Here is a 25,171-nt window from a genome sequence, read left to right as displayed (position 1 = left end):
TCATGCTTGTGTGAGGATGAGGAAAGAGGCAGACAGGCCGACTTGCTCAAGGTGTCTGAACCAGAACGCCAGTCTAGGTCTTGTCGGCGTGACTCTGAGATTCAGTCCATGCAGCTCCCTGGTTTTACTGAAGACTGCCCGAACATGCTGCCGTCAGCCCAGAACCCATGCTGATTAGGCTCGACGTTTGTTTCCGCTTTTTCTAGAATGTAGTACTATGGTCCAGAGTGAGTGAATCCATTATGACGAGACTGAAGAGAGGCCAGGGGGAAAGCTGGCGCAAATTCCCACCAGGAAGAAATTTCTCAGAAGGGGCCTCTACTGGAGCACAGAAAGTTTAAATGACAGTCCCATATTTTCCGTGGCTACAAGTCAACACATGAGAAAACATTTAAGATTTAGTCTAAGCAAAGTGCGGAGCTCACAGCAGGCTAAATCTCTATGAGGCTGAAAAAAGAAAACATTTCTGTGGCATTTTAATCTGAATTTCAATTTTTAGTGGAGTTACATCATTTTGGGAGAGAGATTTTATTTTATGAGGGTGGGCTCAACTAGAAGTTTGTGGGTTTGGGAAAACCCACTTTATCTGAATTCTCCACATAAGTCTTCATGTCTATAGCTATGACTAAAACAACTCTGTACCCTGAAAATAAGCTTTTACCCTCTGTGTCCCCCTGGGAATAGAGTGGCAGAGCACCCTCACCGCCGTCCTTCCAGGCTGGCAGGCGACAGACCCTGCGGCACATGGACACGAAGCTATAGAAGTAGTGCTCCAGGCTCTCGTCCGGCTTCTTGTCCAGACGGGAAATGACGCGAAACTGTGTCCAGTCAAAGGTTTTCTTCTCTTGATCATAAACGACACCAAAGGAAGACACTGTTCTGTAGAAGTCGGCTTGCTCCCTCCTTGTCCACCTAGAGACAGAATCAGAAAGGAGAGGGAGCAGTTTTCCCTTTTTGCTTTTTTTTGTTGTTGAAAAGAGCTTAAAACAACTACTTACTGAGGGCCTAGTTGGAGAGTCTGTAAGGTTCACAGAGCAGGCAGAGCGTGTCTATTTTATTGTTTAAGTTGGGAAGAGTCACTTATAACAAAAACAGCCCATCAGCCTACTACCACCTGCAAATTATGTGTGCGTGCTTGATATCTCTTGATATCAAGAGATATCAAGTTTCAGAAATCACCCAGTTCATTTCCTCTGTGGGAGATAAAGATTTTAATAAAAAAATACTCTGTAGGCTTAAATATTCTGCCCGTGACAACAGAGAATCATAGAATCCTGGAGGATTCTATTATAATCATATAATCCTGGAGGAATCTTTTGGACCATTAAATTCACTTCCTTCATTTTACAGATGGAGAAGCTGGTCTGGAGTGAGGTGGGGTCTCCCTTGGTCACACACCTCCCTGACTTTCATCTCACATGGGCTTTCCTCCTGGTCTTAATGAAAGTAGATGGGTGATCTTTTCTAGGACACAAAGGCTCTCTAGATTTTATACCCGGCAGGACTAAAATAATGACTTAAGGGAAATGGATTATTATTTTCCACCAGTCTTTACCAGGAACTCTTGGGCATGGTACTTGCCGCCCCCAGAGGGACTCAAGCTAGGAGTGGGGTGAGGGGTCAGTGGAGGAGTGAGAATAAGGGAGGAGGCGGCTCTGGTTCTCTCTTTGGAGCCAGATGAGAGAACTCTTCTCCCTGAATTACCAAATTTCGTAAAGCCAGGAGTATAGAAAAGTAACTGAACTCACTATATGGTATTTCAGTTCATTGGATGTTACAGTAAAAGGATGGAGATATAAAGACTCCATCCTAAAGGAAATCAGTCCTGAATATTCATTGGAAGGACGTATGCTGAAGCTGAAACTTCAATACATTGTCCACATGATGCGAAGAGCCAACTCGTTAGAAAAGACTCGGACGCTAGAAAAGATTGAAGGCAGGAGAAGAAATGGACAACAAAGGATGAGATGGTTGGATGGCATCACTGACTCAATGGACATGCATTTGAGCAAGCTCCAGGAGTGGGTGATGGACAGGGAAGCCTGGCGTGCTGCAGTCCATGGGGTCACAAAGAGTCAGACACAACTGAGTACCTGGCCTGAACTGACTCAAAGAACGTGAGCTTCACTCATCCATTCTTGTGGCCTCATCCCCAGTCTGTGCTGACCTTCGGCTGCCATTTTTAGCTTAATTTTCAGATGGGCAAGTACTTCCTTCCTTCCTTCTGGGCCAGCATTTTATGGTAGTCAATGCTCTCAAAGGCTTGATAAGGACTGCTGGCTACAATAAGACCACTTCAATGCACGCTATTCATTTTTCTGATAAAAGAATATGACCTGATGGATATGTTCAAATCACATCCCCAGAGACTGGGGTCCTATTCAGGCAAGTCTGGGAATTGTGAAGAGAGGGTGTCCTAGATCTCACTGGACTCCTGGGCCAGCATGACACCACCACTGAGGTTGGATTTAACGGACTCTAGAGACAACTTAACTCCATACGAGAACATCAGACACATTTGCCCTCCAGCTATCAGTGTTTCCCTGGTCACCTTTACCCAGTGGGCAGCTCAGCATGCCCTCTTGACCACTGGCTTTTACCTCTTTTGGGCTTCCTTGTTGATGAGCTCCATCTCTGAGGACCTCCGGAACATCTCTTCCTGGACCCAGTAGCTCTGGTTTCCTAGTCCCAGGACTTCAGGCCGGCAGAGCTCCTTGCGGTTACAGCGCTGGTAAATGGTGACCAGGCGTCGGAGACGAGCAGTGAGTGCGGATGAAACCGGCCAGGGTGATTTGTCTGGGTCGGAGCCATCCTGGGCTTCAAACATCAGTGAGGATATTAGTATTTATAGACAGAACTAAGACTATGGTGACTGGGTTTTTTGGTGGTGGCTGTTCCCCTTTGTTTAAAGAAAATTAAAGCAGACTTTGTAACTTAATGGAAATAGCTGATATCTAACAGCTTGGGAGCCAGGCACAGCTGGAAAGGCTGCAACAGTGCTTCAGAAACAGCTTTGGGTGTGGTGGGCTCTGTTCTCTCTGAGATACAAGTGTGCCTGTCTGTGGGGGCAGAATGGACTCGAGGGCCTTGCTCTAAGGTACCGGAGTGGGTGGACCCACTGAGGCCGTCTCTAGAACTACGGGTTTTTGTGTGGCTGGGCTTTCTAAGCACCAAAGCCTCCATTAAGTTTGTATTCAGAAAAATAATCAAAAGGACAAACCAAATACTTCTAACATTTCTGAAAAGAGAAAAAAAAAAAAAAGAAAAATCAATGAAACCAGGATTCCTTTTCATCCTCAGAATCTATCCTGACTTTCATTTCACTGCCAGGCAGAGGAACCTGGCCAGAGTCAAATTAAAGCTCCATGTGCGACTCCAGCAGAGTTTGGTGAAGGTCAACTTTATTGGCTTTTAAAAACAGCCTCCTCAAAAAAACAGCATTTTAAAAAAATTACGCATGAACTCCAGGATAACTACAAATGGAGATCTTATTTCTCTTTGCCTTCAGAAGGACAGTCTCACCTGCCCGGGTGTCATCCTTCTTTTCAGCAAAAAGGCCATCACCTCCGTCACTGGAACTCTCCTAGGGATAAATGAAGTCAAGTCATCAGCAAAACCGCGGCTCAGACACCCAGTCCCCGTACAGGAGTGAAAGTGCACAGGCCGCACCTCCGGCCCGGGAACATCTCAAAGATCAAGGTAGTCCCTGATGAATGAAGCTTAACTCAGGCACAGTCTTCAAAGAGCCAGAAAGCAGTTTATTTAAATAAGTATTGTTTTCCCCCTGGAACTGTGTGGAATGATTCTGCCTGTAGAGAGAATGAGCTTGAAGAATGACAAACTGGCACGCTCCCCCTGGCAACTACGTTTTACACGCACTATTTTAATTGTGAACTTAAATATTTGCTTTACCGTCGTCGCTCTCAATCTAACACTGTCATTTTGTAAAGCATGTGCCTGTGTCGTTGGATTTGTGCTGTGGGAAAGTGTCACGCTCATGTTCATTATGCTGCGTGTACTTCACAGCAATTGACACTATTTTCCTAAAACACGACTGCTCCAGACGGGAGACCTGATGGCACAAAACTCCAGCAATTTAAAATTAAAATCACGATCTGAGGCTCAGAAGCTCAAGTGATATCACAGGCACAGAGCTTATCCAAGTCAGAGTATATGTCAAGCTGGCTTTAATGGATTCCTCTCCAAAGGCGTGCTTGGTCTCAGGAAACGAACTTCAAAGGCTCCTCACACACAAGGCACGTGGGAGTTTGGGGAAGGGCAAAGAGATAGCTCTAGTCTTCAACTAGACTCCATTTTTAACACGAAAATTTATTTATTTTTTTACTAAAGTAAAGTGGACTTAACAGTATTATATTAGTTTCAGGTATACAACATAGTGATTTGATATCTTCATACATTACGAAATAATCCTCACCGTGGGTGTATCTGTCACCACACAAAGTTATTCCAATATTCCTGACTACGTTCCCCATGTGGTAGGTTCCCCCTATTCACACCCCCACGACTTATTATTTTATAAACAGAAGTTTGTGCCACTTAATCTCCTTTACATGGTTCACCCATTTTTTCCCACCTAACGTACTGTGCTTCTGACGAGCATCTAAAGACCTGACTGATAGGTGAGAATCACCCCAGGATTCATGACTGTGGCCATGAGGGAGCACAGGGCCAGATCAGAAGAAGGTTTGGCAATCCACAGCCTGTTGATGGTTTCTGTGTGGCCCTCAAGCTAAGAACAGGGTTTACATTGGAGGAGGAGGAAGGCAGGGGGAAGGAGGAAAAGGAGAAGAAAGAGGCAAAGGAGATGTGACGAAGACTCTTTTGGCCCCAGGCCTAAGATATTCACTGTCTGGTCCTTTACAGAAAACTGGGACCCACAACCCAGGAGAGCCGTAACCTTGGGTCAGGAGGGATGGACAGATACCGACAACTGGTGATACTTAAAATTCAAACCTCTCTCCTGGGCCCTTAATACTGTGGAAGGACCTGAAAGAGAAAATCTTGAGAAGGCAGAGGAGCAGGCATAGTGATAATTGCTGACGTTAACGAGAACTACATGTCACTATGCAAAACCCTTTACATGGCTTCTCTCCTTTAGTCATCAGAACTGCCTCCCCAGGTAGAAAGTATTAGTATCCTCATTTTACAGATGCAGAAAACAAGTTCTAGGAAGTTCTGTAAGTTGCCAAGGTCACATGGATACCGAAGGGCAGGGCTGGATTTTGAGCAAAGGAGTCTGGGAAGGGCCTACACTGCAACCACTGAACTGTCCTAAAGAGTCCCGGCTGAAAATGTGATTCAGAGAGTGAAACATATTTAGGGCTGGAAAACACTGGTTTAAGCTCTCTCCTTTGGCCATATGACATCAGTGAAGGGAGGAAGCCTCAGGCTGATCGACTGCACCATTCTGAAGTGTCACTTAAATGTATCATCACAGCCTTTCCCACTGTTTTGGGAGTTATAAGCAAAACCCAATCAGCCATGCGCCTTACATCTTAGGCTGCCACTGAGAACATTTTTGAGTATCCTCACAGTATCTAAGCAAGGAGAGATAAGAAAGCCTTCCTCAGCAAGCAATGCAAAGAAATAGAGGAAAACAACAGAATGGGAAAGACTAGAGATCTCTTCAAGAAAATTAAAGATACCAAGGGAACATTTCTTGCAAAGATGGGCTCAATAAAGGACAGAAATAGTAGGGACCTAACAAGCAGAAGATATTAAGAAGAGATGGCAAGAATACACAGAAGAACTGTACAAAAAAGATCTTCACGACCCAGATAATCACTATGGTGTGATCACTCACCTAGAGCCAGACATCCTGGAATGTGAAATCAAGTGGGCCTTAGGAAGCATCACTACGAACAAAGCTAGTGGAGGGGATGGAATTCCAGTTGAGCTATTTCAAATCCTGAAAGATGACGCTATAAAAGTGCTGCACTCAATATGCCAGCAAATTTGGAAAACTCAGCAGTGGCCACAGGACTGGAAAAGGTCAGTTTTCATTCCAATCCCAAAGAAAGGCAATGCCAAAGAATGCTCAAACTACCGCACAATTGCACTCATCTCACACGCTAGTAAAGTAATGCTTAAAATTCTCCAAGCCAGGCTTCAGCAATACGTGAACCGTGAACTTCCAGATGTTCAAGCTGGTTTTAGAAAAGGCAGAGGAACCAGAGACCAAATTGCCAACATCCGCTGGATCATCGAAAAAGCAAGAGTTCCAGAAAAACATCTATTTCTGCTTTATTGACTATGCCAAAGCCTTTGACTGTGTGGATCACAAGAAACTGTGGAAAATTCTGAAAGAGATGGGAATATCAGACCACCTGACCTGCCTCTTGAGAAACCTATATGCAGGTCAGGAAGCAACAGTTAGAACCGGACATGGAATAACAGACTAGTTCCAAATAGGAAAAGGAGTACGTCAAGGCTGTATATTGTCACCCTGCTTATTTAACTTCTATGCAGAGTACATCATGAGAAACGCTGGGCTGGAGGAAGCACAAGCTGGAATCAAGATTGCTGGGAGAAATATCAATAACCTCAGATATGCAGATGACACCACCCTTATGGCAGGAAGTGAAGAGGAACTAAAAAGCCTCTTGATAAAAGTGAAAAAGTTGGCTTAAAGCTCAACATTCAGAAAACGAAGATCATGGCATCCGGTCCCATCACTTCATGGGAAATAGATGGGGAAACAGTGGACACAGTGTCAGACTTTTATTTTTTGGGGCTCCAAAATCACTGCAGATGGTAACTGCAGCCATGAAATTAAAAGATGCTTGCTCCTTGGAAGGAAAGTTATGACCAAGCTAGACAGCATATTAAAAAGCAAAGACATTACTTTGCCAACAAAGGTCTGTCTAGTCAAGGCTATGGTTTTTCCAGTGGTCATGTATGGATGTGAGAGTTGGACTATAAAGAAGGCTGAGCGCCAAAGAATTGATGCTTTTGAACTGTGGTGTTGGAGAAGCCTCTTGAGAGTCCCTTGGACTGCAAGGAGATCCAACCAGTCCATCCTAAAGGAGATCAGTCCTGGGTGTTCATTGGAGGGACTGATGCTGAAGCTGAAACTCCAGTACTTTGGCCACCTTATGCAAAGAGCTGACTCATTTGAAAAGACCCTGATGCTGGGAAAGACTGAGGGCAGGAGGAGAAGGGGATGACAAAGGATGAGATAGGTTGGATGGCATCACCGACTCGATGGACATGGGTTTGGGTGGACTCCGGGAGTTGGTGATGGACAGGGAGGCCTGGTGTGCTGTGGTTCATGGGGTTGCAAAGAGTTGGACACGACTGAGTGACTGAAATGAACTGACAGTAATCTATGAAGACCCTTTGAATGCTGAAAGTTGTAATTAGAGACACTTCTAGACTGAGAAATGTTCTAGCCGGGTTCTAGTCGGGTGTTCCTTATGCCATACAGGTGGCTGGTGTGAGCCCCACCACACCCCAAATCCACATGGATAGCTCCAGGCAGCAGGTAGCAGACACACACGACATGCAGGCTTCCTTTCCAGTCTCCCTAATGCTTTCTGTTGGCCTCAGGCAAACCCTCTCAAGTCAGGAAAGCTTCTGGGATTGGTAGGTGCCTCTCTGTCTCCTGCCCTCTCCTGATGGTAGGTCCCCTCTCTGGCAATGACAGAAAGGAGAAGATCTGGATGAGCAGCAGCCAAAGTGACAAAGACGCCATAACATTCAACATCACCAGTTTATTACTGGGATTGAGGGAAGCACACGCGAAGTTCTGCCTCTGAAGTCTGAGGCTGAACATTTCCTGGTTTCTGCCTCTGTGAATCAACCTGAAAGAAATATTCATCTCGGAAGAAGTGTGAATCCATTATTTCAGAGTACAGGGTCCCCATAAGACCATCAAAGCGCAGGCAAATGGATTGATTCGAACCTGCAGTTTCTCCATCCTGAGCCCGCCTGTGTCTGGAGTCTGACTGTCTACTGCTCTCTGACTTTGGGTAAGCTGTTCCGAGCTCGCTCAAGCTTATTTCTTTGTTTGCAAAATGGAGGTGACAGTACTTTATGGGGTGATTGTGGTCAAGCTCATTTCTTCATTTGCAAAATAGAGATGATAGCACTTTATAGGGTGATTGTGGGGCACAGGTAAGTTGATGATGTGAACCGTTTAACCAAATGCTGGCACAAGGCAAATGCCTGACACATGGCAGCTGGGACTGAGGAGCAACCCACACATGGACCCAACTGCTGGGGGACCATCCAGCATGTCTTTCATTCAACTAAAATGTGTCCTCTAAGGATGGCTTCATGACACAGTGGAAAACCAACAGCAGTAACAACTAAAGTCTATGGAGACCCAGGTAAATAAGTGGGTAAGATATCATACTGAGTACTTCATATGTGTTTTTCATTCATTCAAAATGACTAAATGACCCTTTTTAGACAGACAGAAATTGCAGAATAGGAGGTTGATAATCTTATCGAATACTATAAACAGTTATTAAGTGGTGAAGATGGAATTCAAACCTGGAAGGCCTGAACCCAGATGAGGAGCTCTAATCACTGCGAAGTATGGCCTCAGGTGTGTGGAGACACACCCGGCTGAATCAAATGCATCGTCACTCTCTAACAGCATCTTAGCTCAGCATGGGTGCAGGGCTGTTTCCAGATTTGAGAACAGTAGATCCCCGTGCTTGTGGCTGCTCCTCCAGGCCTGGCTGCCTCCCCTCTTTGGTCTGGGTAGGGGTGCGGGTGGGGGTGGTGGCAGCCCAGACCTGCAAGCCCAGGGAACTTCCTCTAAGCACTCACAAAACCCCAGGGCCAATGCAAAGGCCACAAGTGGTCTTCCCACATTTGTTTGTCAGGAACTGTGCTCGGTTGAGGCATTCCAACAGTGCAAAAAGATGGAGTCCTTATCCCTCTAGAGCTCACGTTCTGGCAGTTATGAGAGACATAAATAAATATTGGCCATGCAGTGTGACAGGGCTTCTTCCCTGGTAGCACAGCCATAAAGAATCTGCCTGTCAATGCAGGAGACACGGGTTCGATCCCTGCGTCAGGAAGGTCCCCTGGAGACGCATATGGCAATCCACTCTAGTATCCTTGCCTAGGAAATCCTATGGACAGAGGAGCCTGGCGGGCTATGGTCCACAGGATCACAGAGTTGGACACGACTTAGCGACTAAGCAAAAACAACATGCAGTGTCAAAGTGCTCCTAAACACAGTGGGAAAATCAGGAAGAGTCACCACCCCTGCCAGACCCAAATCAGGCAGGAGGAAGACACCTAAGAGGTAACTTTTGAGCTTCAGATTGAAGGACACAGGAGTTTACGAGGAAGAGAACATAGGCGCTCTCTGTGTAGAGGTAACACGATGCAGAAAGGCAGTTAAAAAGACCCCACGGCAGTTTTCATCTGTGGAAAAATCAAGCATCCTATGACCTTCATAAATTTCATGTACAAAGTAGATACACATCAAATGTCATTAACAGAAAATTCAAGGACTTTACAACGGAAAGACTGCAGGATTTAGAAAAAGACGTGAGCAGAGAGACATTGCTCTTGGCTAGTATGACTTTTCTTGCAGCTCATTAAAACTATTTGATCTTCCCCTCGTCTAGAATGGGGATAAGAGTAACACGCAACTGAAAGGGAAACGTGCTTGGTAAGCCTGGAAGTACTCCAGCTACAGTCAAACATCACTATTTGAGTTCAGAGACCCCCTCAAACTCTCAGCTAAGAATAGAGTCATTGTTCAGATCCTCACTGAACTTCTCTTACAGTAGGATCTGACCATGTTAGGCATTAAGTTTCCCTGCAGAAGTTTTTTCCTAGGTCACTTGGCACATAACATCACCCTCCTTTTACAGAGAGCACCTGCTGTAGGGAGCACTGCAGAGTGAGGACAAGCCCCAGGAGTTAGACACACGAACTTTACTGTGAGTGGCCTTCAGAGCTGGGCCTGGCATGCAGCTGGTCTGCCTCTTCACACTGGCTGTTGCTAGGAGAAGGGGTGCGTACCTTCAGCTAGAATAAAAAATCAACCCGGAACCAACTGGAAGAACTGTTGCTGAAATTGATGCTCCAATACTTTGGCCACCTGGTTCGAAGAGCTGACTCACTGGAAAAGACCCTGAGGCTGGGAAAGACTGAGGGCAGGAGGAGAAGGGGGAGACGGAAAACGAGATGGTTGGATGGCATCACTGAATCAATGGACACACGTTTGAGCAAACTCGGGGAGACAGTGAAAAACAGGGAAACCTGGAGTGCTGCAGTCCACGGGGTCACAAAGAGTTGGACATGACTGAGCAACAACAACAACTCTTTTGACTATGAAAAGAATACTTGATCAGGGAAAAAAAAAAGCCATAACATCTAGTCTGTATTCTACTGTCTAGTCTGTCTAATGTAGTTATCTAGTCTGAACTCTTCTATCTGTGAGAATCTGGCAAAGTCCTTTACGTTCCTGGGCGAGGGGCGGCGGTGAATCTCCTCAGCTTTCAAATGAGGGCAGTTAACATCTGAAGCTCTTACTTTACACGGCTGAGGTGAGGATCAACTGATACAAGTCTGAACAGTATTTTGGAGACAGTACTATTCAGAAGAATTTAAGGTACTATTTTCATCTCTTTGATACTTGAGTTACCGCCTAAAATGCAGGAGACTTTCAGGAGACATGAGTTCGATCCCTGGGTCAGGAAGATCTCCTGGAGGAGAAAATGGCAACCCACTTGCTATTCTTGCCTCAACAATCCCATGGACAGAGAAGCCTGGTGGGCTACAGTCTATGGAGTCTCAGAAGAGGCGGACGTGATGTAGTGACGAAACACCACTGTGGGAAAACACTTCCCACGTTCCAGACAAAAGAAATCACAGTATAAGCTAGGGAACTGAATGGCAGAGCTCGGATTCTAATTGTCAGGATCACAGCAGCTTCCTTCTGCCAGGGCCACGGTCTGAAGCTTGAGGGTGATATGCTTCAAGCCTCTACTTCTTAAATCTTGAGGAGATACGGAAACACATCTTCAAAAAATAAAATTTTTTTTTTTTACTTTGGGAAACTGATGTCTTTGTTACTGTTATAGGAATCAGAACTGATGGAAACCAAAGTAGATACCATTCTTCCAACTAGAACTAAGAGAAGAGAACTGAAATTTTTTGATTGGTGATCAGGAGAAGAAGAAAGATTATGCGGATAAGAGAGTCAGTTGAGGACAACATTACAGTAACCTCTGGTACCCAAAATCCACAAGATCCTAACAGATTTAGTTTCTCCACTCAAAGCCAGAGAAAACGTGGTCAAACAGTGCTAGGGTTCTAATAAAGCTTCAGTCTGCCTATGCAAAGTCCTAGATGCTCATTTGTAACATGCAATACAGATTTCTGCTTCTGGGAAGATGCATTATTTCCCTGTTGCTCATTTTAAGTACAACTAAAGCCCCTGGACACTATATATAAAACACACCTAAGAAAACACTGACAGGTGAAGCAAAGGTAGACCAACTAGGGACTTTGGGACCCGTGGAATGACACAGTAGTGAGTTCCTTGGGTTTTCTTTTTTGCCTTATATGCCTTAGATTTGGAGGTAAAGAAGCTGGCTACCTGGAAATGACAAAAGGGTGCAGACAAAAAAAGCCTGCCTTCTCTAGCCCAGGACAAGGAAAAGGGCAGGCTAGGACTGGACACAGTGTTGAGATGAGACGTGCTACACTCTAGCCCAATGACACAAGAGCAGACAGTGGCTTACCACATCCACGCCAGCAAAGGCTGGTGGGGACTCTAGACTTCTGCCTTCACCAGGCCGTACCAGGGCACCCGGTTCCCCTGCTGGGTGGTGTCAAAAAGTCAATTAGGGAGCTTGGATTTTTATCCCTGACAGCTGGCAATGAGGTCCCCAACCACCCATGGTATCAGCAAAGACCACATGGAGAGCTGAACTTCCATTCTCCCCTCAGGTCTCTTTGGGGGCTGACTAGGAACATTAACCTCTACTACAGCCAGGCAGTCAAAAGGCGGTACACGCTGTGCACTAGCCCGCTCCTCCCCCTGCCCCCTTCCTCTGCAGTAGAGGTGTTAGAGGCAGTCAGTCACAACAGAAGTTTTAAATAAAATCCCAAGTCTCATAGTATAATACCCCAAATGTCCAGGTTTCAGTCAAAAATCACTTATCATACCAAGAACCAGGAAGATCTCAAACTGAAGAAAGGTAGCAAACAGATGCTAATGCTGAAATGACAGAGATCTTAAGAATTACCTGACATAAAAATTTAAAGCAGTCATCAATGAGGAATTCTGAACACACTCCAGAAGATCTCAGCAAAGAAACAAAGCTTTAAAGAAGAACCAAAGGGCAATTCTAGATTTGAAAAATACAATGATGTAACCAAACCGAACAAAAACACAATGGATAGGCTCAACTGCAGAGGGAGGAGAAAGGAAAGAATCAGCAAGCTCAAAGAGGGAAATATATGAAGTGCCCAGTGTGACCACCGGAGAGGAACAGATTAAAGACAATTAAAACAGGGCCTCAGGGACCAGTGCAGCTGTAACAGAAGACTTGACATGCATGTCATCCGAGTTCCGGAAGGAGAAAGGGTTCCAAGAAATAATGACTGAAAACTTCCCAAATTTGGCAAAGGACATGGATTTGGCAAATCTACAGATTTGAGAAGCTGAAAAAACACCAAATTGGATAAACTCAAAGAATCCACATATACAAAATTCAGAGTTAAACTTCTGAGAACTAAAGATAAGGAGAAAAGCCTTGAAAGCAGCAAAAGAGAAAAGAGACCTTACCTAATTGAAAAACAACTCAAGTGACAGAAGATTTCTCCTCAGAAACCACGGAAGCCAGAAGGAGGTGGCACAACATTTTCAAGAGCTGAAAGAAAACTGTCCACCCAGAATCCTATATCCAGTGAAAATATCCTTCAGGAATGAAGAGGATTTCAAGATATCCCCAGATGAAGGAAAACTAAGAGAACCATCACCAGCAGACCTATCCTAAAAGAATGGTTCAAGGAATTTCTCCCAATAGAAAGGAGAAATCTTGGAACATCAGGAAGAAGAAAGAACATAGTAAGTAAATGTATGGGTAAAAACAGTAGACGTTCCTTATCCTTTTGAATTTTCTCAATTATATTTCATAGTTGCAGCAAAAATTACATTATCATTATTCTCAGTGTATGTAGGAGAAATATTTAAGACCATTATAAAGAGAAAAAACTAGAAGTAAGGATAAATTCCAGTAAGGATTCTATACTTCACCTGAATGGGTTAAATGATACCAGTGGACTGTGATATATTATATACATGCAGTGAAATACCTAAAATAACCACTAAGAAGCTTAAAAATCTAATATAGATAAGTCAAAAAAGGATCAGAAAAAATTTTCCAGTAAGCCAGAGGAAAGAAGGAGAAAGAAACTAGAGAATCAAAATACAGAGAAAACAATAAAATGTCAGACTTAATCCTTAATGCATCAATAATAACATCACATGTAAATGGCTGACTATATCAACTATAATACAGGGTGCCTTAAAATATATAACCTGACTAAACACTGTCTACAGGAAACTCATTTCAAAGGATGGAAAAAGTGACTATCATGCAAACATTAGTCAAAGGAAACCAGCAATAGCTATCTTAATATTAGATAAAGTATACTTCAGAGCGTCCCCCCCCCCCCCCACAAAAAAAACTATCAGACAAGGAAGGGCATTCTATATTGACAGCAGAGTCAACCCACCAAGAAGACATACCCTAAATGTGCATGCCCCAGACAACAGAGCAGCAAAACACGTGAGAGAAACTGACAGAAGCTGAAAGGAGAAATACATAAATCCGTAATTACAGTTGGAGCCAAACTAAAAATAAACAACAGAAAGATTATAGGAAAACCTCCAAATGCTTAGAAATTAAATAACACACATTTGATCATCTACGGGCCCAGGGAAAGTCTCAAGGGAAAAATTTTTAAAATACATTGTACTGAATGAAAATGAAAACACAATATAACAAATTTTACCACTTACAGTAAATGGTAAAAATTATGGAGCATAGCTAAAGTAACCCTGAGAGGGAAATTCACTGGAAGGACTGACATTGAAGCTGAAGCTCCAGTACTTTGGCTACCTTATTATGCAAAGACCCTGATGCTGGAAAAGATTATCCCCATGGTGGGAAACTGGACAGAAGGTACATGGGATCATCCTGCATTGTATCTTCTGATTCTATCTAAAATCTACAGTTATCTCAAAAGCAAAAGTTTCATTAAAGTAAGACTGCAAAGCAGTTTATGAGTTGGTAATTTTTACAATAAAATGTTGGGGAAAATGCAATGCAACTGCAGCAATGCAATCAAAGACCAATACACCGCGATAGGGGTTTCTCACATTTGACTCACCATTTGTTTCTGGAGGCCGTCTACCTTGTCTTCTGTATTGTCTTCTTTATCCGTGTGGCCTCTAAAAAAAAAAAAATTAAATAGAAAAAGTAAAAAGCATCACACACCATCTAGGAGCTATTCTGCAACCAGGATGCTGGCACAAAACACCCCTAAATCACTGACCAAAGTGAGTCTAGTAGACACCTTTCTCCACAGGCCTCAGAATCTTTATTTTTCCAGTGTCATAACTTCTACAAGCAATGACCTCCACTCAAGTGAGACTTCAGCAGGAGCCTCAGGATCTATCTACTCAGGACAGTTCAGAGGCCTGCTTTTCAACAATGATGCTATCTTTGAAAAGGTAATTACTGCCCATCAAGAATAAGCTGAATACGTGGCTTTGATAAAAGAACAGACTCTAGACACTGACAGCCATACAAACCAAGAGTCCTCTTGGGCTGACCTTAGCTCCCACGGTAGGGCGAGTCTCGGTGCAGAGTCGCTCATGTTTGGCAGCGGTCCCTTCCAGGAAAGGACACTGCCCCATGGACCACTGGCAGCTTGCCTCTAAATCCACTGCCTGATGTCTTCTCTCGTGAGCTTAACTACTGCTGATGCCTATTTGTTTTTCATGATCCCTGGAAAAATCAACTTTGAAGGATTCCTGTCTCAAATATTCTGCTCTTCATTGCTCAGGTCCTGGAGGCAGGAGGGGTCTTCTACCTTCCTTGCCTGATCAGAGAAAAAACAGCCTCCCCACAGAGAAACCAGCTTTCAGCCACATTCGGGCACCTCCCCAAGGGGGTGTTTCTCCCAACCCCATGAACCCAATATTACCACCACTAGTCCTCTGGACATTTTGTTAACACTTCTCTGGATGGATCTTTATTATCTTTGGGGGCAGAGAACGTTATGATAGCTAGCTCGAGTGTTTGTCAGGGGCTAAGCATGAATGGAAAAATGCATTTCATCCTTTTCTCAGCCTTAGCAGACAGTTAGGGGGGCTGGCATTGTGTACCCTTGAGTCCAGCCTTGCCTGTGACCCTAGGAAATACAACTTTGGGGGAGAAGATCAGGCCAAAAGCTCACCAAATGCAAACCAAGAGATTCTATACTATGTGTTTCAAGTACCCACACACATATGAAAACCACAGCTTTGGCTGTTTATTTAGTTTTCCTATGAATTCATACACTTGGGGTTATGCCAAAAGTAAATAAAACTCAGACAAAGGGGACGCCTCCATACTTTTTTACACACAACCCACGGACAGGACCTGAACGCCATGGCCATCATGCAGTGGCTATTCATGGACCGTGCAGTCCTTAGAAAACGCCGGTATTTCATCTCAGGCATTTCAAGGTCAGGAAGTCTAAACTTGCTGTGCCTCTTAACTTTCTGCCAAGTATGAGAGGTTAAGAGAGGCCTGAACTCCTCCTTGAGAATCCTCTGACCAGACGAGGCTGGTTAAGGAACAGGGCAGGATGGTGGGCAGCTTGGGGAACCCAGGAAGGACAGAAATGGGTATTTGGATCAGAGCGTTCAGAGTTCAAGAGAAAGGCCCGAGGTGCTGTACGATGTAACTGAAGCAATTCTGGAAGGCAGTTCAGGCTGAAGGGAGACGCCAGGCTGTGAGGAAGAGACTGTGAGAGTGCTGGGTGCCTGTGTTCAGAGATTAGTGGTGCGACAAGTCACACTGTGTTTGGTCTGTGCAGATTCTCACCTTTCGGGGACGTCTGAGGCCCCGTCTGTGACACCCTGCTCTGCAGAAAGCAACTTCTCGTCTGGCATGCCCACTTTCTCCAGGAAGCAAAGTGCTGGGTCGGCTCGCATGGCGTTGTACCTCTCGTAACCTGATCGGGGGTGGCGAGAAACCACAAGGTCACGACTGGGGTCATGTCAGAACTCATTAAATCTGCCTTGCATCCTAGACACACATTTTGTTTCCCTTATTAAGTAAAAAAACAAAACAAGCCAAGAAAAAATACTTATTTAAGAATAATTGGATCCTGTACGACTTCCCGTCGGGGGAAGATCCTTGAGCTTAAACGGACTCCTTTGTGTACTGCTTGACCAAAAAATGAAAGCTGAGGTGTACCGTGTGTCCTTGAAGACACACAAGATACAGATTCCATTCCCACTTGTTGGCTTCTTTTGGAAAGCAAGAGGATCAGGCAAGCTGGTTTCACAATTTCTTCCCCTCACTGCAACACCCCGCCCCCTACTCTGGACACCCTGTTATCTTGTCATCTCCTGCCTGCATGCATGCCTGTTAAGTCACTTCAGTCGTCTCTGACTGTGCAACCCCATGGACTGCAGTCTGCTAGGCTCTGCTGTCCACGGGATTCTCCTGGCAAGAATACTGGAATCGGTTGCCATGCCCTCCTCTAGGAGGTCTTCTCAATCCAGGGATCAAACCCTGACCTCTTATGTCTAACCTGCATTGGCAGGCAGGTTCTTTACCACTACCACCACCTGAATGGGCTGAGATTTTCTTATGGTCCAAATTTATCCCATGTGTTAGAAAAGGAAACTGAGCAAAGTGATGATGCAAAGGATGAAACATAAAGAGGACAACTGGGATTGTTGACTGGATTAAAATGGACTCGTTGCCTCTGTGTTCAGACTCAGTATAAAATCCTAACCCACTGACCAGGGCTTTGGAACCGCCTCTCACTGTATCCCCAGAGTCAAAAACAGATGGAGGAGTTTTGACCCAGAAAGAGAGACCCCAGAAGGAAGGCAAAACAGTGGAACAATGTCACTTTTAATGTGATAGATAACACCATGTGTGAGAATGCTATTTTACTGACTCTAATGTAATCCTGTAACGAGACCGGATATTTGGTCATAGCTATTGTCACATCAAAATATTTGGGGGGAACTCCTTTATGGTCCTCAGAATCCTTTTCTTGCTGCTCCTAACAAAGTCCACTTCTAGCTCAGTAGTAGTACAGAAAGCCCATCTCCAATGAGGGTAGATGCTGTGCTGAAAACGAGAACTGTCTTGATCAAAAACGATTTTACTCTGCTAGGTATTTCCCTTCTAGACTGGTTTCTGTTCTGGTATCACTGCTGATGCTGGTCTAGCCTTCACATGGAGGCAGCACCTGGTCCTTTTTCTCTAAGGGGTTTCAGGTACTTCATCTTTTAATCCAAAGTGACTCTTCTGCCTTCTCCACGACAGGTGCTGCCTGCCCGAGGCATATGGTGGGAGAAGTGGGTCCCTAATGTTCTTCTTCATTCATTCATTCCCCAGGGCAATAGTGTGATAACTTTAAGTCTCTCTCGTGAGATTGAGGGCTTCCCAGGGACAGAATCTGTATCTGCTTTGGCATTATATATTCAGTTCCTCACACAGCGCCTGACACTTATAAACTCAAATTACAACTGCCTGGATGTGTCAGTTTGGCCCGGATCCCCTTCCAACAGTCACTGTAGGAAGAACCATTCTCACGCTCTCCCCGTTCTGCCTCAGCTCACATCAAGACAGGAATGTCCGTGACTCTCCTACTATTTTGAGGATGTGCCTGCTACCATCTCCGCCTGCCACTCCCCAGGAAAAGAGGCGCCTACTACCCAGGTAGGTTCCTCCTCTGCAGACTTCTTGTCGTGCGTAGGTAGGTATGAAGTTTGGACAGGTTCTCCACTTCTCTTTCTCAATCAGCTTTGGAGCTGGAGGTGGGAAAGAGTGATTGATCCAGTTCCCTAGAAAACCCTGACTACTGAAGAGCAGTAGGAGCTGTGTGCTAGCAACATAAAGACATAAACAGTAGAACAACAGGCTGCCTGCTCCTGTCCACTTAGTCTAAAAGTTTCTCTGTAAGAATGTGAACAGGGATACTGAAACCCACAGCGTGATGACTATTTCATAAGTCCAGGCTGCCCTAGAGGGGCGGCGTCCATCTCTTCCTGCGGTTAAGAGCTGTCAAGAGCATCATTCAGAACAGATTTGCTGCCGAGTCCTTCTTGCTGTCAGTGAAAGCCCCAACAAAGATGCAGCCAATTCTTCCATGGTGGTCAGCTCAGAGATGGAACCGGGGCTTCAGTCTTCTCATCTAAGCAGGGTCGTAGGAGACTATGTCTGGGGTGGACTAAAAGAGCCACGAAACTTCAGACAATGAACAGCTGCATGTTTCTTAAGAAAGAAAATGGCTGCAGCCCTAAGGCTCATGCTTATATCTCCAGGGCATGGAGGTGAGGCAGAGAGAGCTCCTGATGGAGCCTTGAAAAATAAAACACCAGACAGCGTGGCTCTCTGAAAATGTCACATGTCCACCGGCTGCCGGGTATCTGAGAGTTTGTCACCTGGTGAGACACGTGGGTTGGATTATTCTGCGGAGAGGGCTGTTCCGTGGGGTGATGAGGTGTGTTACCCAGGTGAGGACAGGTCTAAGCCGAGGCCCATGGATTGTCTGCTGGGCGGCGGCCCACCAGGAGTGGAATCTGATTTGGACTCTGCAGGACACCAGAGGATGGGTCCATGGAGCCAACTACAGGCCTCTGTCCAGCCCAGCCTAGGTTTGCTTCCAACATCCCTGTCCAACTACCCGGGTCTGGTCCCATCCAAGAGTGAGCCGGTCAGCACCACGTGTGGCTTAACACCAGTCCCCCAGCACTGGGCACAGAGGCTAGGTCTTCCCCATCTTCACAGTATGTCTGCTAAGCTCATCACATACAAAGTCTTTAAAGCCAAAAGCACAATGTGGGATACAGAGGGTCATTACACAATGACAGGAGGTATTAATTCACCAGGGAAGTATGGCTGACGATCCTGACACTAACACCACCAGGTCTCCCAGAGCCTGCAAACACCAGAATCTATGTTTTGAAGGGATTCCTCATTAAAACAGGTATATGCATCGTTGTTATGTACATATTGCAGGTTGGCCTGCAAATGTTGAAGAATTCTACCGATAGGGCACGTGTGAGAAAGACAGTGAACCTTCCAAAGGCAGAGGAGTCAGTGACAGTGGATGGCACCCAGCACCTGTTATGTGCGAAGCACCGCTCAGGCCACCCACATGGCCCGTCTCAGTTAATCTTCCTACAACCCTCCAGGTGGGCTGTCTTGTCCTCTGCCTGGTGTCCAGGTGAGGAAATAGGTCAGAGAAGTTTCTGACTTGCCCAAGGTCACACATTTATAAGTGGCAGAGCTGGCAGTGAAGGCCAGGGACATCTACCTCTTCCCACTTTTAAGCCCTGCTCTCCAGCTCAAAATGTCGGCTCGTCCACCTGGTAGGGAAGGTGTGTATCAGGTACATCACAATGAATATTTTCCGGGACTTGCTTTATTCATTTTAACAGTCGGCTGAAAGCAAGGGCAGGTACTTAGAACAGGATCAGAGATGAAGAAAACACCATTTATGTCATTTTTTCCAAGCTATTAAAAAAACCACTCTCAATCCCCTTTGGCCTCTAGGTAACTATATTAAAAAAAGAAAAAAAAAAAAGGATATGCTATTTTCTATTCTTAAAATTTTTATACCAAAGATATGTACTAGGAGTTAAGTAGATCAGCTGAAATGACCTTAGAATTCTGGATACACGTGAAATGGTAAAACCTAACATTTTCCCCATTTATTTATTGCTTCACTCCAGAAATCCTAGCGCTTGCCGTGTGACACCGGGCCAGATGCTGGGTCTGTGAGTGAACGAGAGCGGGGCAGTCACACTAGGTGAGGAAAACACGCCACCCTTTCAAGGGGCCTTGCTGATACTCACATTTGCTGTATTTGCATGACTCATACACTCATCTGGGCAAACTCCTCAGAGGACAGAGGGGAGGCTCTACTTTCTCAGAGAGACACGCGACAGGCCTGTGGGATTTTCCAGGAAAGAGAAAGCATGCACTGAAATACACACCGTGTTTGAACACACCAATCAGGAGGGACTTGTCGGCCTCAGCATCCCACCAGTCCACCGGGATCTCCACGTAGTCAATGTCAGGCAGGGGCACGTCCAGCTCCCTGTGGAAGGAAGGGCGTGAACTCAGAGTGCCTTCCACACGGACAGATACAACACAGGAGCTCCTGGCTGGAGCCCCGGGGCTAAGCCACATCCCCAGGTGCACGATTAGAGGCTGAAGGAACAAAACTGGGAGGATTCAGACAGCAGGGGGCTCAGGCGTCCTAACCAGGGCCCTGCACCTGGTTAAAATGGGGAGTGACTTCAGCAGGTGTATTTGATGTCCAGACTCAACTCAGATTGAATGATGCAGAATCTGAAAGCACCTTGTGGAGAACATGTCGCCAGTTGGTCTGCGGTGGGGCCCGGGGCTCTACATGTGTCAGGTGATTCTAATGTGCACCTTCAGTTGATGACCACGCCAAAAGCCATCAATATGTCCATTAGGTAAAGGCAGAACAACCCCCCAAGTGTGTGAATTTATACATGATCAAAAGCTGAAAAGTGCCCAAGCATCCTGGTCTGATATGTAGAGATCGTGAGCACTATTCCTGAATGAGCTAGTTTGCACTGCTGCACACAGGGTAGGAAATGAGCCTTTCAGGGGAGAGGGGCCACAGCAGGACGAACTTCCTGGCCAGGGTCTGCTAACAGTCTGCTGGGTCAAACTTCTGGCTGAAGGGATGAACGTGGCTCACCCCAGGGAGCAGACCTGCAGGGATTGGTCCCTGTTTGAGTTTCTGTGCGCGTTCTGAGAGCTCACACAGACGCTTAGCTAACTGGCTTCAATTGTCTGAACACCGTCCTCACTCTTGGAAGGCTTTGGGGTTTGAGGGAGAGCATTCACCTGGATGGCTCCTCCCTCCCACCTCCCAGGTGCCTGGAACGCCGCCTCTGGAACATCTCCAGCTGGTTCTTCCATCAGGTTCTTGGGACGCAGGGCTGCCTGCCCCTTGCCAGGCCCAGCTCTCCTTGCAGGGGTGGGACTCCCTGACTCCACCTCTCTCCACCTGGCCCACTGCTCTGCCTGTGTGGTGCCATGGCTGAACAACTCTTTCGGGGTGAGCAGTGTTTCATTCCTCATGATGATTTCTCCACCATAAGGTATTTAACCTGAATAGGACCAGTGAGAACTAAGACTGCAGAAAGCAAAGGAATGGGGGAAGGGGGAAGGAGGTGGGCAACGGACTTAGTCTCTTCACGGTCTACTCACTTCCCTCCATCTGCGTCTAAGAAAGCAAGTGACAGGGGAATAAGTAAACTCAGGTAGATTACTTCGGCCAGGTAAGACTGGAGATAAATAATCAGGTTGAATTCTGCTGCCTTTACATGACTCACAAGTTGGACCTTTTTACTAGAACACCCAACCTCCCGATTCTCACTAGAAATGCCCATGGTAACTATGAAATGCATAGCCAGTGGTAACAGTCAACAAGCTGACTGCTCTTGATTACAGAATGCTCAAGGGTAGGACTGTCACTGCCCTTCACCTCTCTCCTCCTTTCATGCTCCCGTGACCACTAAGGCCATGAGCACTGCCCAATGGGAAGAAAGAGAGGGAAGGAACCACTGCCCTGGGGAATCTCAAAGCAAAGTTCAAACGCCAACACTTGCGGTCCTCGGGGAAGACTAGCACTGTCTGGGGCCAGAGCCAACTGCAGGTCTGGGGGAAGGGATGGCGAAGGAGGTGCTGGTGATCCCACTCACTCACTGTGACTATCTGACAGCCTGATCAAGTGGTAGCCTGGGGCTTGGCAGTCTCTTCCCCCAAATCTTGGGATACTCCAGTATTCTACAGCTTCGGAAACCCTAGCTTACAAAACTAAGGCACAGGAGACAAAGCATCAGTAACACGACTAAGTATTATTACCTAGTAAACAAAGGAGAACCATTCCAAGGTGGAAGAGGACTGAGACCGAGTGTGTAAAGCTTTCAGTCTACATCTGCTACATCAAACATCAACGTCACTTGTATCCATCCATGAATGATGATTAGTTAAGGCAGAGAAATGACTGCTTTAAAAGCAATTTTACAACACTACTGGAGGGGGGAAAAACAACTAAGAACCTCACCAAGAACCATGTTATTTTTATTTTATTTTTTTAAAGAAAGAAGGTTTATTCAGGGTCTTCACAGACAGCGTGGGGCAGCTCAGAAGATGAGAGAGGCCCACGAGCTACGTTTTAAACAACCCCTTTTTCTTTTATTTCACTCACAGATGACCTGGCTGAATCCTCCTCACTCTTCCAGCCTGCTTTACTAGGGACTGGCCCTGGGAGGGGGTGAACACGGGCCTCGTGAAACACAGGCAGGTTTTTCCGTTTCCATCAACAGGTACTTTACAGCAATTCCTTCACACTGGGCATTAAGGATGACCTATTTTACCTGGCTGGAGTTCCTTCAAATGCTTTATCAGCTGCTTCTCCCAGTATTTCAGCTTTTAGGTAGTACAGCATCCGGACTCGCAGAAGTACCCTAGGAAAGGCAGACATGATAAAGAAACATGTCAGAGCCCATCAGCTGCCTGTACACTGCCATTCCCTCAGTGGCCCAGGGCAATTCTGGGTGCTCCCAAGTCGTGAGTACTAGGAAAAGAGAACATTAACGGCAGACGTTACTGTGGTCAGCCCCATTTCACACACGAAAAGGTTATCTTGTCAGATATTTGTTAAGGGCTGCCATCTACGGGGTCGCACAGAGTCAGACACGACTGAAGTGACTTAGCAGCAGCACTGCCTTTTCTTTTTTCTCTTTTTCTAAAAATGACTGTTCTCGTGATATGAAGTGTGTTTTGCATAAATGCACAGCTTGGTGAATCTTCCCATACTGACCACACATGTATATCCAGGATCCAGATCAGGAACCAGAACATCTCCCCACAAGGCCCCCGTGGTGTTTCCTTCCGGTCGCTTTACCCACCCTTGAATATATCATCACTGTCTTGACTTCCTGAGCTTAGATCTGAAGCAGCTGTTTTTTAGCTTTTTGGAGTTCTTCTGATAACAACTTCATGTACTCTCAGTACTATCATGCTACTAAGAACAGCAAACAGTAGTTTGAGTACCCACTATGTGCCAGCATGTCTGAGCTCACTTGATCCTCAAATCAATGCTAGGATGTAGGAACTATTATAAAGGAAATCAACCCTGAATATTCACTAGAAGGACTGATATTGAAGCTGAAGCTCCAGTACTTTGGCCACCTGATGTGAAGAGCTGACTCACTGGAAAAGACCCTGATGCTGGGAAAGATTGAAGGCAGGAAGAGAAGAGGGTGGCAGAGGTTGAGATGGTTGGATGGCATCATTCACTCAATGGACATGAGTTTGAGCAAACTCTAGTAGATAGTGAAGAACAGGGAAGCCTGGCGAGCTGTAGTTTATGGGGTCTCAAAGAGTTGGACATAACTTAGCGACCAAACAACAAGGAACTACTATCCTTATTTTTAAAATAATTCATCTGCAGTAATGTAATGGGGCTAGGATTCAAATCCAGGCAGTCCTGACTCCAGAGCCTGTCTTGACCCTCATCTGATATTTGTGGTGTGGTAGTTTAGCCGCTAAGTCGTGTCCGACTCTTACGACCCCATGGACTGTAGCCTGCCAGGCTTCTCTGTCCATGGGATTTCCCAGGTAGAAGTAGTGAACTGAGTTGCCATTTCCTTCTCCAGGGCATCTTCCCGACCCAGGAACTGAACATGGGTTTCCTGCATAGGCAGGACGATTCTTTACCACTGAGCCACCCAGGAAGCTGATCTAATATAGAGGTGGCAGTAAATTTACTAGTGAAAGAGCCCACAATTCTAGAAGCTCACAGGCCAGCTATGCTGAAGCAATCCTGCCTGGTCTCTGCAGAGACCAGGACCTCAGGAGAGAACCAGAATCCAAGAGCAAAGGGTGGACAGTTCAAGGAGGCAGGTTGTAGATTCTATACACAGAAGGACAATGAGTTAGAATCATCTGGTAATTCAGTGGTAAACTCCCATCACTAGGAAGACTGGAGTGGAGGCTGGAGGACTCCCTGTTGGGACACTGCCCACAAAACTCCCAGGCTGCAGGGAGGGCGCTGCAAGCACCCACCAGCTCTGAGTCTCTGGACCTCACTGAGCCAGAACCAAGAAGACAGTGGTCTCCACCAGATTCAGAAGAATAAACAGCAGTCAGCTTCTTCAAACCCAGAGAACTGCTTTACTATTTTATTCTTTGATTCCAGGGATAAGGCTTGCACTCAGGAGATAGTTGGGGCTCGTGGTAGAAATGTTGAGAATTTCTCTGAGGTTACAATTAGTTCTGCTCAGCATCTATGATGACCTGTGCAGGTGTGAGGGAAGTTCTATGTCAACCTCTCCAGCTTAGCCTGTTTCCAACACTCCAGATCCCCATCTGCAGCTGGGGACAGGGCAGCCAAGTGTTGCTGCTATAACTTAATAAGGCAAAACCGGAGTCGGTCCTTGGCTTTGGTCTTCATCATTTAATGAATGTAACGATTCTGTTGTGGAAACAGGCACCACTGTTCTCCCAGCCCACAACCGTGGAGTTACCAGCTTTTCATGTCCCTCATCACACATGGTGATGGTTTCTCCTTTAGTCACACCTCTCATAGTTGACACTTTCTCCCTGGTTCTACAGTCAGCATCCTAACCTAGGTCATCACGATCAACATTTACGATGACAAAACTCTGAGTTGGCCATTCAGCTCCAGGTAAGCACCTACTCCATCTTGCAAACTGTTACCAGATTACTTTTCTCCCCAAATACCATTTTTTCAATCATGTCTGACTTGTTCAAGAAACATGGCTGCTTAATATTAATACTGACAACAGACTCCTCAGGAGCCTGGGGCACCAGGTCTCCCCATCCATCAAGGAGTCCTTGTCCCTGCCAGCCTC

The 25,171-nt window shown here is 45.8% G+C and overlaps 1 protein-coding gene across 11 annotated transcripts in view; it reads right to left on the bottom strand.

Moving 5' to 3' along the window:
- CHD6 (chromodomain helicase DNA binding protein 6) overlaps positions 1-25,171 on the bottom strand; it is a 201,717-nt gene that overhangs the window by 20,119 nt on the left and 156,427 nt on the right. For 9 of the 11 annotated variants that reach the window (XM_044927646.2, XM_025263458.3, XM_044927647.2 and 6 more), the window contains 7 exons: positions 22,670-22,759; positions 20,243-20,346; positions 16,101-16,230; positions 14,398-14,458; positions 3,523-3,583; positions 2,601-2,817; positions 662-912 (listed from right to left, as the gene is read on the bottom strand). In XM_044927646.2, the coding sequence (XP_044783581.2) occupies positions 662-912; positions 2,601-2,817; positions 3,523-3,583; positions 14,398-14,458; positions 16,101-16,230; positions 20,243-20,346; positions 22,670-22,759 (914 nt within the window). The remainder of the gene's footprint in view (positions 1-661; positions 913-2,600; positions 2,818-3,522; positions 3,584-14,397; positions 14,459-16,100; positions 16,231-20,242; positions 20,347-22,669; positions 22,760-25,171) is intronic. The other 2 variants (XM_025263456.3, XM_006080313.4) reach the window with 1 other exon arrangement.

The sequence above is a fragment of the Bubalus bubalis genome, chromosome 14, assembly GCF_019923935.1.
Source record: "Bubalus bubalis isolate 160015118507 breed Murrah chromosome 14, NDDB_SH_1, whole genome shotgun sequence".
Classification (NCBI taxonomy): Eukaryota; Metazoa; Chordata; class Mammalia; order Artiodactyla; family Bovidae; genus Bubalus; species Bubalus bubalis.
Note: the sequence above shows the minus strand (reverse complement) of the source record. Positions and strands in the feature narration are given on the sequence as shown.